The sequence below is a fragment of the Lathamus discolor genome, chromosome 2, assembly GCF_037157495.1.
Source record: "Lathamus discolor isolate bLatDis1 chromosome 2, bLatDis1.hap1, whole genome shotgun sequence".
NCBI classification, from domain to species: Eukaryota; Metazoa; Chordata; class Aves; order Psittaciformes; family Psittacidae; genus Lathamus; species Lathamus discolor.
This window is the reverse complement of record NC_088885.1, coordinates 41,001,094-41,018,417: the sequence shown is the minus strand read 5'-3', so window position 1 is coordinate 41,018,417 and position 17,324 is coordinate 41,001,094. Positions and strand designations below refer to the sequence as shown.

Genomic DNA, 17,324 nt, shown 5'->3' with positions numbered 1-17,324 from the left:
GTTCTGTGGTATGATCTCCACAGCTGTTAGTCTGGAATGCTTATCTGATGTTTCCCATACTCATTTTCACCCTAAACCACTTACCGAGCAGGCCAGAAAGAAAATCGATGCACACTGTGCTGTAGTAAACAGTTCATCATCGCTTCAAGAAGTTTCTAGTATTGTCTGTAAGTGAAGTGGCAAAGTACTGTAGGGTGAATACTTTCTGAAAGGATTCTGGGATGGGTGAATGGTTATAGCTCCATCTCAGCTACTTGGGGTTTTTTTCCTTTAAATTAAAATAGAGGATCGCTATTACGGGATAATTTAGTATATCAGAATTTTCTAGATGCAGCCCAGTAATTATTCAGTAATAACCTAAAAATAGGTCCAGTCTAGGACCTTGCTTTTTTTTTTCCAGAGTTCGTACGTGTCAGGATGCAATGGATTTAACATGTATTCATAACTATTAACATGTTACTAATGGTTTAAGTGGTTTTGAGCAGCGGTTATTGGAAGAAAAGGGTCATTTTTCTGAACAAAAGCAGTGGGATCTTGAACAATTCACAAATTCCAGGTCCAAAAAATAAATCTGATTAGGGAACTGAGTATTTCAGCTAATTCTGTTCACAGCCTAACAGCAAAAAGAACTTTTGGCCACTGTGAAGATCTGTGAGGGCATATCAGGGTCTGCTGTGAGGCTCACATTTAAATGCTGTGCTTTCCAATACGTACGTTTTGGAGCAGAGCAAAGAACCTCTGAGATTAGTCTGTTTACTGTGTTATAAGAAGAAAACAAGCTTTGCAAAAAATACCATTTCCAGTATGGTTATAAGCTATGTGTGACTAGTTAAACTGATGTGGGACATTCCAGTAGGCTGATGTTAGCTGCTTTTTGTTCCTACCATAAAAACTTTCAGATTAAGAGGAAATTATTTCATTCAAAATACATCAGTTCATGGTCATTGAGGGTTGCAGCACTTGGTTGTTCTGCAACGTTTTCTTTGTAAAGAAAACCTGCTCTTCCCTACTATTGATTAAGGGCAGGGGGCGGGGAGAAAGGCTGTTCATTGCTCTTAATAGGCCAATTTTTTAAAGGCTCTGATTGCAGAAGCTACTATTACTTCTGGTTTACTTGACCAAATACCCTGAAGGAACTGCTCTTTTGTTTGTTGACTTGCTGGGTTTTTTTAAGTAAGCTTCCAGCCACTGCCCTTTGAAAACAGAGCCCATTTGAGAGGTCTTAATACTGAATCTTGCGGTTACTCTATCTGGCTTTTCTTTAATGCTGTTGCAGGTCACTTAATGGGAGAGTTAAAAGATGAAGCTAATCAACTAATGCTTCAACATCAAGAATATTTAATTACGTATTTGAAAGGCAGTGGTTTTCTCTGGCATTTGCCCCTTTTAGGCAGCATTTCATAACTCATGTTCACTCAATGCTTTCAAATAATTATTTGGTATTACACACTTTTAACATTCACAGTAGCTATGTAAAATGTAATCCAGTCTGATTTCACATGTAAGATCTGATGCAAGCACTTTGCTATGAGGTGTAGACTGTGTTTCAGCTTCACTTATTGTCACTTTGACAAATGACATCTTGGAAGAAATTCAGTGCAAATCAAGGTTTGATGCAAATCAAGTACTGAGTTGGAGATTTGGTCTTGGCTATATTTCCTGCGTGCCCAGTAAACTACCTTCTAGGCCATTTACAGGAGGGATAAACTAAGAAAAGGGCTCTGTGGTTGCAGCATGGGGAGCTGTGTGCCTCTGCTTTCCCCAGAGATGTGGCTCAGTGGTACCCTGTCCTGCTCAGGGGAGCTCCAGAGGTGCCACAGTGGGCCTGCAGCTTTACTGTGCTCCTCTTTGTGATTCTGCTCTCATAGGAGTTTTGGTTTATTTTAGGCCAAAGAGCTACCGACGTTCAAAGACAATGATTTCATCAACGATGGCCAGAAGATTCATATTGATGAGAATAACAAAAAGATGTTCCTTGAGAAACTCAAAAAGGATGTTGAGGTAAGAATCTGCCAGTTCAGTTACACGTGACTAAAATGTGTGGCAGATGACAGATATCCCAGGAAATCGTCCCTGTATTTCATTAATAAAAACTTGTTTATGAAACTGTAAGCACTGACTGTTTTAAATGAAACACAATTTAAACTTTCAGGAGTTGATCACTGCTTTTGCTGGTGTGATAAATGGCTTGCTGCCATAGCTGGTTGCCATTGTTCCTGCCTTGATGATGTGATGTTAAAATGATGGTGCTACTTAGTACTTAAGTGCTTTACAAGCCTAATACTTCTAAATGCCCCCAAGAAATAGGTGAGTATTGTTAGTTGTGTTTTACAGGTGGAGGTGCAGCAGAGCTGAGGCTGCATTTGGACTGTAGTCCAGGATAGAAGATGTAGCATCCCCACTCACAGCCTTACATGTTCTATTTGTTTCATATTACTGATCAGTTTTAAGTCATCTTTAGTATCGTAAGAGTATAGTGCTTCAGTAATTTGTATATAGCAGTTGGAATCATTGTTTTAGTGTAGTCTTTCATATAAATTTGTAACAGGCTGAATATAATCAATACTTAATAAAAAAGTTTTAATATATTAATTTAATATTTTCTTAATATTAAGAAATTAATATTTTCGTTAGTGCAGCAAATGAAAATAAATATTGGGCTAACTAGTTCACACAGCTTGAAATTCCCATCACTGAAAATACTATCACTGAAAATGCTGTCAATAAACAAAATATTTTGCAGCCCTTATACCCAAAGCCTAAAATCTGGTGGGGTTTTTTTTGGAAGAGACCAGAATGTGTCTGTGACTTGATGAGCCTTTCAGCTATCAATATCAAAATGGCTCTGTGAATTTACTTGCATGGTTCTTCAGATCTGCATCTCACTAATTGCACAAAAAAAGTACCGTGACTCTAACCAATAATTTGCTTCTAAGGAAATCTAGTTTCCCATGATAGAGACAATGAGAAATGTATGGTGATGATAATTATTAAAACATAAATATTTTGTGAAATATCAATGTGTGTTTATTTTATATTTAAAATACTATTCTGGAAAACTGCTCTACCGATGTGACAGCTCTAGAGACAAGTTCATTTGGGTTAAAGTTTTGTGTTCTTTTAACATGTACTGCTGTTGCTGAATAATGCTTTTATGGTAAGCAGGTTGCAGACAATATTTTAAGTATGTGCAAGGCATGTGGAAGATAACTTTATTACCCCGGAAAGTGTGTCTGATCTTCATCATTTACTGGGTTGTGAATATAATGGCAGACTCTGGATCATGTCCTGAGAGGCTGTCTTTTTATGGGCTTGAAATTTATACAGCATTGTTAAATATCCATGTAAACCACTATTGTGAATGGATCTGGCACTTGATTTTAACAATAGCAAGCTGTTCTTTAACCTTGTGTTTCTTTTATTGCTTCTTCTGCCCTTGTTAGGTAACTGATAGTATACCCAGCGCATTTCACTACAATGAAATGCACAGCACTTAGCACGTGATTATCTTATCACACAGTATTTATGGTTAAGCATATTAGGCAGTAGTATGCCAAATCATATGACCTTATATTAGTTCTTGTTTGTCATTAAGTTTGTTTCTGTATTTCTCTGATAAGTGAGTTTTATGTCCCCTTCCTTGTGTTCAAACAAACAAATATCTATTACTGCTGGTTTGATGTCCTCATCTCTTTTCGTGCCTCCTCATTCCACTGAAAATACCCTGAGAAAAAGCATATTAAGGGGACTTTTTCCATTTTAAATCAGATGACCTTTTCCTTGTGCTGATCTCCCCAAGTCTTTTTTTCTGTCAACAGAAGAGCCATTCTCTTCTAATCTGTAGTTCACTCTTTTTCCCAAGAGTCTGTTCTCTTCAGTGGTTTTTTTGTATGATTATGGGTAGATTTTTTCTCCTGTCTCTCTTGGTATTTATCAAGTACCTAATGATGCGCCTGGAGTCCTTCCACTCCATCGCCTTTGTCATCTGTTCTTCTTGTGTATATCGTTGTACATCATCTCTTCAAACTTGGATCTCTTCTAATCTTGTGAAGAGTCTTCTGATTTATTACATTGAAATTATTAGAAACCAATTTCTTCTTTCTTCTTAAAACCTCTTCTCAATCTCACAGTATTCCTTCTGGCACTTGACTTTGTAGTCACTTTGTTATCTCTGATTCCTTTTCTCAGAATCAGGATTTTGACAAACTGTAGTTTTTCATTTCTTAGTATTTTATGGTGATCTCTTTCATCACCATCACTATTCCAAAGTCTAGCTTGATTCCTTTCTCTGGTCTGCTGTAACTAACTTCCTTTTTATATCCATTGAGAGTTTCTCAAAATTGAAATTATTTGTATTTTCAGCCTCTTTCTCTGCATACCGTAAGTAAGGGCTCCACAAGTTTAAAATCACAGTATTGCTTTTAGGCTGCAGCACAGCTTTGCTCTTCTTACCTCTCACCCCCTTGAACTGTTTATCCATCTTCATGCTTTTATACCTTCCTTATTTTCTTCCTTCTTTCTTAGCTTTCTGCATTACCCTGTTCCCATCAACTAAAGTAACACTTGTCTAAACATGAAGTGTATTCATCTTTCAGTTTTCTAAGAACTCCCATCCTCAACCTTGATTCAAAACCACCCTTTCATTCATATTCATGTTTTGCTTGCATGATTTAAATTGTGAGCCTTAAATTGTAAGTGAAGACAATGTATCATCATTTCACATCTTCGTGGCATAAAACTTCACTACTTTCCACTGCAAGAATATTTGAACACTCTTTCACAATTCTTCAGTAAGGCTTAGAAGGAAATGAGGGGGCAGATTTAGCGCCAGGTTGTAGCATGCCACTCACCTGATGGCAAAGACACTGATCTGGAAGTTGCACGGTGACAAGATGCCTGAAGGTAAACATTAAACAGGCCATGGTAGTCATCGGCTCGCACAGGCGTTAGTCCTCACTACAGGAAAAGTGATTTTTTTTCCCTGAAGATTTTGAGGGAGTGGGCTACATCTCTTTTGGAATATAAATTGCAAGTGACCTGTGTGGTATTACTACATCTTAACAAATTCAAGTATCTCTCTGATAGCTGTATCACTTAATCCTCCCTTTTGCTTTTCCTTAAAAGTGCCTGGTTTTTTTGACTTACGACATCTTTGTGTAACTTCTCCTGTTCATAAGTGGAGCTTAGATTTTTCAGTGATATTGATAAATTGCTTATCACTTTCTAGTTCCTTGCTCAGTTAAAACTCATGGACTACAGCTTGCTGGTTGGAATTCATGATGTTGAAAGAGCTGAACAGGAAGAAGTAGAATGTGAAGAGAATGATGGAGAAGAGGAAGGTGAAAGCGATGGGACCCACCCCATTGGAACCCCTCCAGACAGTCCAGGAAACACACTGAACAGCTCATTGCCTTTGGCTCCAGGGGAATTTGACCCAGCTATTGATGTTTATGGAATAAAATCCCATGAAAGTAAGCAGTAATAAATATTTTTGCGTTAACATGTTTTGATTCTTGCACCAGAATCCTAAAGTCTTCATGACCACATAAAGGTAAACTGCAAAATACAGATTCATCCTACAAAAGAGGAAATATGTTGCTTTGAGGGGTCAGCAGAAAGCAGAAGGTACCTATAATGCTCAGCATTTTTACAAACATATTTCCTAAATATTGTGATGTGTGGGAATGCGGTCAAATAATTCACCTACTACACTATCAAACTGTATACTGGCTTAGCTATTCACATACAGCATTTCTCAGTTAATTCGTGGGTTTTTTCATCACTTCAAGGAAATCTAGCATCCATAACTGTTCTTTTCTAGCAGATCAGATAACACTGAAAACAGTTTAAAAAGAATTAGAAAAGCAGCATTCCATGTTAGATTTCACTTTTTTGGTTGCTTTTTGAAAATTTCCGCTCTCATGCCAAATTTCTGTTTTCCAGCTAAGAAAGTCATCATGAGAAGCCTGAAAGTAGATTTGGTGTTAATATGTAAAACTAAGTATAACTCGTTGCTTGTGGCTGTTCAAGACAGGAAAGCTCTCTCTTCTTTTTTTCTTTTCCTTAAGCATTTACATGGATAAATGTATGTTTTTATTAATAAAAAATATACACGATCATGTTTGTTGACACAGAAGCATTACATTTCATATCAAACTTCATAGTTTTTCCATGAAGGAAGATGAAATCCACATTACTTTCAGTGAGCAATAATTTCTGTAAGCTGGTGGTTTATTTTACACTCATTTGGGGAGTTTTGCATTATAAATGAGTGCAGTTGAAAGTCAGTGAAGGACAGCTTTAGCCAGTGGTCTTTACGGATCTGTGATTCTGACTGACATTAACCTGTCTTAGCTGCTGATTGAGCCTTATAAAGTCACCTTTGTTAGAAGAACTCATGATTAAGATGTCTCAAAAGTCATTCTTACTGCCATGTGCTTGCCATTCGCAGATGCACCTAGGAAGGAAGTATACTTTATGGCCATTATTGACATTCTTACTCACTATGATGCAAAAAAGAAAGCTGCCCATGCTGCGAAAACGGTAAAGCATGGGGTAAGTACCTGGGTTGTTTTTTTCTTCTGATTCCATTTATACTTCTGCATTTTTGTTGTTTAGTGCACTGATATAGCACAGTTCAGGAAGTTAGTGAAAAGGGAAATAGGGGCTTTTTTTTTTCAGTTTTCTTCTAGTTAAATATATAATACAGAAGTACAGAGTAACTGCTGCACGTTACATACCAAGACTGGAACTCCCTTTTCAGCTGTACGCACAGCTTTCTTACCCGTACAGAACTCTAGTGAGATGCCTTTTTAGGACTTTGTCCTAAATTTGTGAGAAAGACCTTATTCTTGCAAACAAAGCTGCTCACCAGACACTTGTATTTGTGTACAGCACTGTGAAAGCTGTTGTGAATCTTATTTCAGATGCAGGACCTTAGTGATGATTTTGTTATTGGGTGCAGCCTGTTGAAAGCTAGTACTTCAGCATATAATGTGGCTCACTTTACAAGACTTCTTAAAACATAGTCCAATTTGCAAAATTAAGCATAATGTACGTATTAAATACTTGCGGACCATTCAGTGAAGGCATCTGTTTGCCATGAATTTCTTTATTTTGGCTGAAATGGCTGCGTATCAGTAGACACCAAAGAACCATGGTGAAGTAGCCCAGTCTTCCACAATTGTGATTTATAGCTACCATTATCACTCCTTTGGTGACTTACAGTTCAAATTTCATAAACTGTTAAAAAAGAGCATAATCATTCATGATGCTAAAATCCCTCCTTTGTCTGTTTAAAGGATCAGGGCACTGGGGGAAAAGTCTGTTAAGCAAAGGGCTCAGGAATTTTTAGTTTACAGTAGAGTGCAATACAGAATGCTCAGAAGTAAACCCTACCCAGACCTGTAGAAGGTGGGTTTTGTCTCTAAAAAAGACACTCATCATTCCCTCTGCTCTCAGAGCAGCTGAAAGTTGGTGTAGACCATACACAGACATTATCTGGCAATTATTAATGAACTTTGAATGTGGCAGACTAAAAGCTCACAGTTCTGGCTAGAAATATGTTGTGAATAACCACTATGATTATTAAAACTGACTGATTAGAACTTATTACAGAATGTTGGTTTCATACAACCATTTTGTTTATTTCACTGTCTCCATCCTGAGCCATCTGACACCAAAGTTCGTTCATTAATTGCATGCATGCATTTTTTTTCCTTTTGTAAAACAGGAAAAATACAAATTAAAATGTGGCTGTGGCTCTGAAAAACTGGAATAAAAATATGAATTAAATGATCATAGAATCATAAAACAGTTAGGGTTGGAAAGGACCTTAAGATGATCTTGAGGTCCTTTCCAACCCTAACTATTCTATGATTCTATGATAAGATCATCTAGTTCCAACACCCCTGCCATGGGCAGGGACACCTCACACTAAACATCTCACCCAAGGCTTTGTCCAACCTGGCCTTGAACACTACCAGGGATGGAGCATTCACAACTTCCTTGGGCAACCTATTCCAGTGCCTCACCACCCTAACAGGAAAGAATTTCTTCCTTATATCCAGTCTAAACTTCCCCTGTTTAAGTTTTAACCCATTACCCCTTGTCCTGTCACTACAGTCCCTGATGAAGAGACCCTCCCCACCGTCCTTATAGGCCCCCTTCAGATACTGTAAGGCTGCTATGAGGTCTCCACGCAGCCTTCTCTTCTCCACGCTGAACAGCCCCAACTTTCCCAGCCTGTCTTCATACGGGAGGTGCTCCAGTCCCCTGATCATCCTTGTGGCCCTCCTCTGGACTTGTTCCAGCAGTTCCATGTCCTTTTTTTGTTGAGGACACCAGAACTGCACACAATACTCCAAGTGGGTTCACGCGAGAGCAGAGTAGAGGGGCACGATCACCTCCTTTGACCTGCTGGTCACGCTCCTTTTGATGCAGCCCAGGATACAGTTGGCTTTCTGGGCTGAAAGTCTGATGACTTCATTGAAATAGAAGCTGTACAGCTTATTTAGTGACTCCAGATTTAAATGCATATGTGTTGAAAAAATGTTATTAATTGTTGCCATATATTTCAAACCAGGTTATTTTGTATTCACATGGCAATATACATTACACATATGTTGAAACACCAGATCCGAGTATGATTAATTTAGTCTTCTTTATATGAAGGCAAAGACTAGAATCTGTTAATGAATCAGTGTGTAGCATGGTTAAGAATGCAGTAGAAATTATATAGGAGACTGAAGTACAATGAAAGAAAAGAGAAGTAAAAGTTTCAGAAATGGAAGGTGAGAGTCCTACATTTATGGTGGTGAGTACACTGTACTCATGTGAAGCCTAAAATGACATCATGCTTGAGGGCCATTACAATTTGTGTTTCCAGTATCTGATTCTGAGACTGAACATGTAATGTATTGAGTAAGTAATGCTGTCAGTAACAAAACATGAAGTAAAACACTGGTTCTTCCTTCTTTCCCCTCCCAATTCTCTGTATAGGCTGGTGCGGAAATTTCAACAGTTAATCCTGAACAGTATTCAAAGCGCTTCTTGGACTTTATTGCCAACATCTTGACGTAACCTATCATGTTACACAGGACAGACACGAGACCTGGGGACAGCAGCATTGGCAACAAGTGTAGGGAAGAGAAGGAACTCAGAGAAGCGCTCATCTTGCAGAAAGCAACCCCTTTGTTTACATCTGCTGGCAAAGATGACTGAAGTGGGGTGGAGTACTTGCTTTAACAGCTGCCTGATATTCCCAGCATAGTTCTAGCTATTCCTGACTGTTGTGTGTGTGCAAAAAAACAGTTAAAATAAATTAAATAAATAGAACAGCTTACTCAGAGTGCACTGTGACAGTCATACTCTGATGCTACCAGCTGAAACGGAATACATGAGCAAAGAGGTGGGGGTGGGGAAGAGTAAATGCATGTTAATTCTACAATATTGCTATCAAATTGTAAACTGTGGATCAGTTTATTTTTGAACTAAAGAGATACATGGCAGTATTCCTCATGACGATAACGATGATGATGATAATGAAAACCTTACTGCGAATGTCACACCCTGCACACTGGCACTCCTTAAAAAAGCAGCTGCAACAGCCCTTGGTGCCAGAGGCTTTTCCCATTTGGTTCCTAGCAGTTGGGCTTTTTCCTGGTTTTTTCCTTTCTCTTCTGGTTTTGTCTTCTTTTCAGCACATTGCATCAGGAAGTTCAGCCTCTCGGACATCGGGGAGCCAGCGTCTCTTATCTTACAAAGAGCTAACAAAATTCATGCTATGTGTACATTTTTGCTGCAGTAAGCTTATGTTAAGGGAAAACTTTGCTTATTTCACTTTGTTACCTGAAGTTTTCAATTGTTTTATATTCTTGCAATACAGGAACTAATAGTGTTGTTGGGGGGGAAAAAGCTTATCTGAAGAAGCGCATAGTTTTGGGCAATAGTAGCTTCATCTTTCACCAATCCTGAAAGATGTGCACACCGATAGAAATTCCATTCCCTTGATAATTTACTGGGAATTTGAAGTTTAAATGCTTATGTTGTACTGTTGAAACAGCGGTATTTTATGATAGATTATCCCTCGAAAAATTAACCCTGAATTTTACTGTTTACATTATTAGGAAAGCAGGGATATTTCTGAATTTCAGAGCCGTGTACAATATATGACTTTTGAGTTTACATGTAAAGTTATTTTGCAGTACAAATGAAGTAATGTTTGTCATCTTCCAAGGTGTAATGTGCAGTAGTGTACTAAAGTGAATGTCTCACCTCTGTGACAGACTCTTTTACAATAAAATGAGGAAGGATATTTCAGAGGGATTTTTCCCAAGGTCGTGTTTTAGCATCAAAATGACCTGTCCTACCATTTACGCAAGTTTGATTGTATAGTACATTGCCTAAAATTGTGCTGTTCATATTTAACTTGTTTGAAATTTTTAAACAACATTGTATTTCTTTTCTTCTTGTATTTTTCCCTGAAAGACTCCATGCTTGAAAGAGACAACTTTACATATGCTTCAAAGTCTCTCTACTTATACACTGTGCTAAAGCTGTGCCTTTAAAATTTCTTGGTTGAAATTGTTAGATTTTGTAGGCAACGTAAGAGAAGTCAAACCCTCCCCATCATGGTTTATAACTCAGATCAGGAGTGCCAGCATGCCTTCTCCATAACTAATGTCAGTGCTGTTAAGCCTGCAACTGTGCATAACGTACATAGTGGTTTACTTCAGAGGAGCCTATACAATAGCAACCTGTTACACTCTCTTCAGTGGCCAAAGGCAGTACTGTCCCTGTTGCTGGTTACTAATCTTTTTCTTCTTTCCCCAACCTTTCCTACAGGATTTTTTGTTACATTTGACTTAGTGATGTCCGCAGCACTGTAATGTATGTGTTTACTTTTGTATTGTATGTATTTAAATAAGTTGGTACTGTGGCTTGATATTTTTTGTCCTCTCCCTCTATACCCCAGTTGTCCACATTCTTACCCACATTTTGTTTTCTGAAGCATGCTGTGGCTTCGTGAAGTATGAGGCCAGAGGGAGACCCTGAGGTAAAAATGAGTACATATATGGAGTACATACTTGAGTACATATTTAATTGCGGCCAACCAGTGTACATTTTTAGACGATTTTAGACATTTACAGCAAAGCATTCTTTTTGTCTGTGTAGCAGTTCTGTCACTCATTCTTGTTGATAAACTGTTTATTTGGACAGGGCAAGGAAGACTCATTATTGTATATGTTAGTGCTTAGATTACACTCCAAACATGAGCAAGGCTTTATAAAATAAAGCACTTTGATGACTCACTAGGTAAATCCTTTGTTCTTGTCTTTCAGCTGTGGGTTTGATCGCTTACAGATTAATTTTGGGTGCTAAAATGAACGTGTAGCCTATATCGCAAAGGAAGAAACGAGAAGAAACTTGAGACTTTTTTCATTAGATTTTACCCTGCTTGTTCCATGCTTAACTTTAATTGGCTTGAAACAGTTAGCCTTTGGGGTTTAGGCTGTGCTCTCAGAGCAAATACTGAGGTTTGTAATTGATGATTCTATGGACTAAATCCTAGTATTACTACAAAAACAGGAAGATCGCCCACAGTAGTCAACTGAGAAAAGGACTGGCAGAATTTTGCTAATGTGTGATCTTACACTAAATGATCTTACACTAAACCAGTTATTTAGAAAGTATTTGGGAATAAGCCTGAATAATTAATGGGGAGGAGGGGAGGACTTTCTGTCCTAGAATTTCGAGGCTTTGATTGTCAGGGCTTTCAGCACATGACACAGCCTGTGCCTCACATCATGGGCAAATAGCAGAAAACTCTCTTTCCGTCTTTATTCTGACTAACTTTAAGTTTCTTAATACATTTGTCTCTATTCAGTTCCTCTCAGTTTATTGCACAGATGTAGCAAGGCAATATTTCCAGCAATATTTTTACCTGTAAAATACACATGACAGTTAATGATGAAGTAGGCATTCCCCACAGGGAAGATGGTTGAGGAGCTATTCTATTAAAAGTAGCTGAAGTGGTAGGGAGGGAAGAGATCCAGCTCCTTAATTACTCACTTAATGATGTCTCTAGTATTAATTTAAGCTTGCCCTTCACACAGCTGCTCCAGCTGCTTAGGGTTTAGTACGAACGTGGTGCTCAAGTAACACTGCTCAGGTTAGTTGGACACATAAGCCGTAGTGGACAGCAAGCTCCCTGGCTAGTTCTCTGTGCATGCCACTCAAACCATCTGCCATGCCCTCAAAACAGGCTGCTGAAGTCTTGTGCTGCTTTTATAATGCAGATGCACATGGGTTGTTGGTAGCCATTTCTCAACACTACCTCCTTCACAACATAACATAAAATGAAAGCTTCTAGTATACAAAACAAGGACAATGTGCCAGATCTAAAACCCTGCTCTAGTTCTCCTGCTCCTACAGTTTCAACAGCTGAAGTGTTACTTAGTTGGGCTTTCCTCTCCTTTTTCTTAAGACTTCTGGACATGCTCAGATTTAACTTTCCAGTAAGTGTGCTACATTTAAGTTTTAAGCCAGCCCTGTCTTTTGAAGCAGTGCTTTAGTGGAATTACTCCTGCAGTCCCCTGCAACACTGTTCTCTAGCAGACACTCAGAGTTGTCTTGTATAGCGACGTCTCTAAGGTTTACTGGGCCCTACTTCTGCCTGTGGACATCCTATCCAGCTTCTCAGCAAATGGCTGATTGCCATTTCCCTTTGTGGAGTTTGCTACAGGGCACACTGTGTTTGATGAGCAGGCAACTGAAGGACCTTGCCTTTACTAAAAGTGTGTATATGAAAATGCATAGGAGAAGAGTATTTTTTCTGCTAAAATGTTTTCTCTGCCTCTCACCTGAAGAGCTCCTGAAGGCAGTGATGATATTCAAGGTAGGAGATCCAACTAGTTTGTTATTGCAACGACTGCAGCAAAAGAAATGTTTGAATTAAAAATGCTTGCAGACAGTATTTTTTCTATGGAAACTGCATAACCTCAATGTATCATCTGAATTTCCAGCTCCCTGCCTTATGCTTGCCTCTTTTCCAGTGTAATACAGTTAGCAAGTCCCTGCATCGAGTGGGATCATCACTTCTGATGGTCTCATACCCCACTTTTATCCACTGTCTGCTCTATTGGTAGTGTCCACTTGATTTCTTTCAAAATCTCATATATTTAAAGGGGAAAATAAAAATAGAGACTGGTTGAAGGAGAAATATGTTTAATCTCCTCCTTTTTGTCCTGATTTCTCTATAGCAGGTATTGTTCCTGGAATATGTTAGTGAAGGGCAGAGGCTGCACAGACAGAGCAGTGTGCTGTCTTCAGTCTAATTTGGACAGGGATGCTGCTTTATTCCTGCATGAGACTGATCAGATAGCTACTGTCATGCTACAACAAGGGAATGCACACGAGCAAGTGATTGAGGAAGAGCTTGAGAACAGCATCAAGTGGCAAAGGCAATTTGTGTGAGATTAAAATCACTAACAATAGCCTTACTAAAATGGTTAGAAAACAGGGCTGGAGAGGACTTGAAGAGATAGTTTGTCCAAGAGCAGTTCAACTAGATAAACGCTGGCCAGGGTTGGGTTAATCTTTTCCAGGGAGGGTAGTTCCATGACTTTCCTCTACTACCTTTTCCCGTGCCTCCCATAGCTGTATCATTAGAAAGACTTTTTCTAACACCTTACCTGACTCTCTATTACTACAGTTTAAGCCCATTAATATTTGTTTTATCTACAGTGGACCCTGAGAACAATTTGTTCTCTTTCAGTTGCTGTCAATGTGATCCTGCCTCTGTATGCTGAACAATGTAAATATTAGCTTTTGCACATATTAAATTGAATAGTCCCTTATTTAACAAAACCATCAGAATGGTTTAAGCCAGACAGAATGACCTATTCCTGGGTTTGTCGTGCCTAATTTTTTTAGATCATCTGTAAAATGGTGTTTCGTGATGTAATGTAATGTCAGTTACATTATATAAATGGGTTTACACATTTCTGTTTTGAGAATTTCCTAGCCATCTATTTACCATCAAATAAAACAAATGTAATAATTGCTGCTTGAACAGAATGCAGTTTCAAATGAGCATACAGCTACTGCTTAGCTGTAGTTGTTGCTATAACTACAGTTAAATACTGCTTTTCTCTTTTCCCAAAGTAAACAGTACCATGATCTTAGCTTTCCTAATGATACTCCCTTTTCACAGCTTCTAGTCTCATCTCTGCCAGTGATACGACGTAAAATAATTATTTGGTCATAAATATTAACATACAAAAAATACTTCTTGCGAGCTGGCATGAATTCATTCTTACCTAATGCTCTGAATATTAGCAGCATTTTAGTTATTGCCCAATATGCTTGGAGTTTATAGACTTTGTCTTTATAAAGCCTCCTACTTTGTTCCCACTTAATCTGATTCATTCATAATGACTCATTTTATTTAGCAATGTGTATCCTATTGGAATAAATGCCATTTGTGAGAGACTTGGCTTTTGACGAGGTTTGGCACTTGCGTACAAGCCTGGTAGGTGATCTAACTCATTACCTTTCTCCATTTCTGCTCTTTCACCTTGCCTCTGCATAGGCAGCCCAAGGCCAGAGCACTTGTTTCTTTTCCATTTTATGTATTTTAAACTGGATGTATAAAAATATTTTTGTGACAAGAAGATTTTAGTCACTTTTAACATCTACAGCGTATTTGGCATACTAAGGGCTAGCAGCTGCAGTTACTGGGCTGACAATTCTAGTTTGCCTTCCACCACCTGAGGATAATAGAGTCATGTTTGATTCTGGTTGAGAGGCAGTCCTGTGTTCCTGAGATGTGTCTGCTTATCCCAACAGCTTGGATTCAAGTGATGTGTAAGAATCCTTTCTTCCCAAGTAGGTCTGATTAATTGGTGCCTACTTTAACCTGTCACACAATGCTAAATTAAACTTTACAGTCTGGGTGAGGGCCCAGTCTTCCTTCAAAGAGTGTAATTGCGTAACAGAACCAAAATTCTTTCTGCCTTGAAGGGCTTTACTTTTAAGTATTTCCACTTAGTTCAGTAGTCAGTCTTAGCTAAGTTTATGCATACACTGCTAGCACCAAAGACTTTGTGTTTGGGGTGGGAGGCTGTTAAAATATAAAATTGTACTGTGCAGTTATGATCATCCCTGTATAGAGTACAATGAAAAGCATCTGCATTTAGTTAAGCATAATGATGAGCACACTAGCAGTTAAAACTGCTCTGCTGCTTCAGTCATGGCAAAGCTCTGTATGGAAGGGAAAATTATGTGTTCGATCTGATTACTTTGTAAAGTGCTCCATAGCAGAAGCTTCCAAGTAGTGTTTCACATGCCACAAGCAGCAGCATCTCTGAACTGGGCTGCTTATTCACCCCAGGGTGCAGGACTGTGGGGTGACACTGGGGATGTTGGAAGGGGAAAAACGAAGTATATATGTGTCAAAACTGGACCCAGCTGTACAATGGTGCTTTTGGAGGTGCCAGTCTGGAGGAAGAAAGTATTTTCTGTACAACCTAATGTTACTGCAGATCCAGTGTTACTGAGGGAATTGTGGTGGTTAGAATTTCATCCTGTATTGAAGTAATGTCCTAAAAAATCCTGTGCCTGACAGTGGCACTTCCCCTGTCTGCCACTAGCCTGACAAAACTAAAATGCAGCTCCCTCTTACTCTTTTGCTCTTAGGCAACCAAAGTGTGTTTTAGGGCTGAGAAGGCTCCTGGGGCTGCTGGCATGTGTGGCTCCCAGAGCATTAGCAAGCAGAAGAAAATAAATGGTCTCCCCCTTTTATTTAAATGCTCTCTAAACATTTCTTCATGCGTTATGTCGCCTGCGATGTGCCACATCAGCCTTCTCGTCAGACACACTCGCCACAGCCACGCTTTGGGAAAATGAGCATGTGGCTTATTGTCTGCATTCGTAGCCCTCTGTTCCTGCCCCCTTCATTGAGAGGCAGACATGTAACTGTCTTGTTTGGCCCCAAATTGCGGGCCAAAATGAATAAAGCCGCACAGTTTAGTCCTCCAGTGTCTCAACTTGGGGGGGGGGGGGGGGGAAGACACAAGGGAAGATTGAGTAGGGACAGACACACAGACACTGCCAGTTCCACCCAGAGCTTGGCAGCTGGGGATGAGCATGGGGCAGGCAGGAGACTGCTCCAACACTGTTACATGGCTGCCTGCCTGTGCAAACCCTCCACAAACTGACATCGTAGTGAGCCACATAGTGAGCCACTGAGCAGTGGCCTCACCTTCCCGGGAGGACCAGTGCTGGGCACCAAGCTTCCTTGGTAGAGGACTCACTTAATCAAGGAGGGCTAATCTCACAAGAGAAGTGCTTCCAGGGAGGAAAAGAAACACACCACAGACCGCAGTAACAAGGGGTTAGGGGAGGGCATAAACCAAGAAACATCGTTTTTGGAAGCAGCAGGGAAGAGACAGACTATTCCAGTAGAAGAACGAAGCTGAGAATGTGAAACAAAATACAGAGAAGCTACTGAGAACACACTCTGCAAGTTCCCCGAGCAAGGGGTGTCTGCTGTATGTTCCTGGGTTTGGCATTAACTGCAGCTGCTCCAGGGTCAGGGAGGACAGTCCCATATGGATTTCTCTTAAAGAGCAGAGAAAAATCTCAGATCATAAAGATTATGATGCTTAAGGAAAGGTGTCAAGTATTATGTTGACAACACCATAAAAGCATTTTACAATAGTTCCCTTCTCACCTGAAATAGTATGAAAAGGGCTATGATGTAAGATTAGAAGTAGAGCGAAGCAGAGAGGAGAACTGATCGGCCTAGAGAATGATAGCACCCCGTTAAAAACAACCCAACATTTTTCAAAGCAATGCAATAAAAGCTTCAAGGAGTTTCCCATGCAAGACATAATTAAACAACTGGGCTCATAGTAGTATGTTAATATAAAAAAGACTGAGTAGGAGGATGGCCACGTGGAACTTTTTCATCATCAAAATAAGCTGTTTCTGTGAGCCAAACCAGTCCGTTGAAGCACTTTATTTAGACGGGGTTTTCTTCTGACACATCCAGGAACATTTCCTCATACATTATGGAGCCTGCTGATCACCCTCATTCTTAACCCAGTCTCTTTGTCAGACGCACTCCCCACAAACACACCTTTTGGCTTCATACAGACTATTAAGTTGTCTGGCCTGAAACATAATTGTTTTCATGGGTAAGTTTTAGGCAAGGGGAAGGAAGGGCTAATCCATACAGAAACAAGCTTTTCAGATGAGAAGATGGATATGAAAAGACTCATTCTCTTGAGGTCCACTATGAAGCCACCTCTTCCTTCTCA

At 39.4% G+C, this 17,324-nt stretch overlaps 1 protein-coding gene across 1 annotated transcript in view; it reads left to right on the top strand.

Annotated features, from left to right (window-relative positions):
* The window catches only part of PIP4K2A (phosphatidylinositol-5-phosphate 4-kinase type 2 alpha), a 113,067-nt gene extending 101,746 nt beyond the window's left edge, over positions 1–11,321 (top strand). The window contains exons 7-10 of the mRNA XM_065666561.1: positions 1,888–2,001; positions 5,228–5,471; positions 6,452–6,555; positions 9,001–11,321. Of these exons, the coding sequence (XP_065522633.1) occupies positions 1,888–2,001; positions 5,228–5,471; positions 6,452–6,555; positions 9,001–9,081 (543 nt within the window). The 3' untranslated portion in view covers positions 9,082–11,321. The remainder of the gene's footprint in view (positions 1–1,887; positions 2,002–5,227; positions 5,472–6,451; positions 6,556–9,000) is intronic.
* The last annotated feature ends 6,003 nt before the right edge of the window (positions 11,322–17,324 follow it).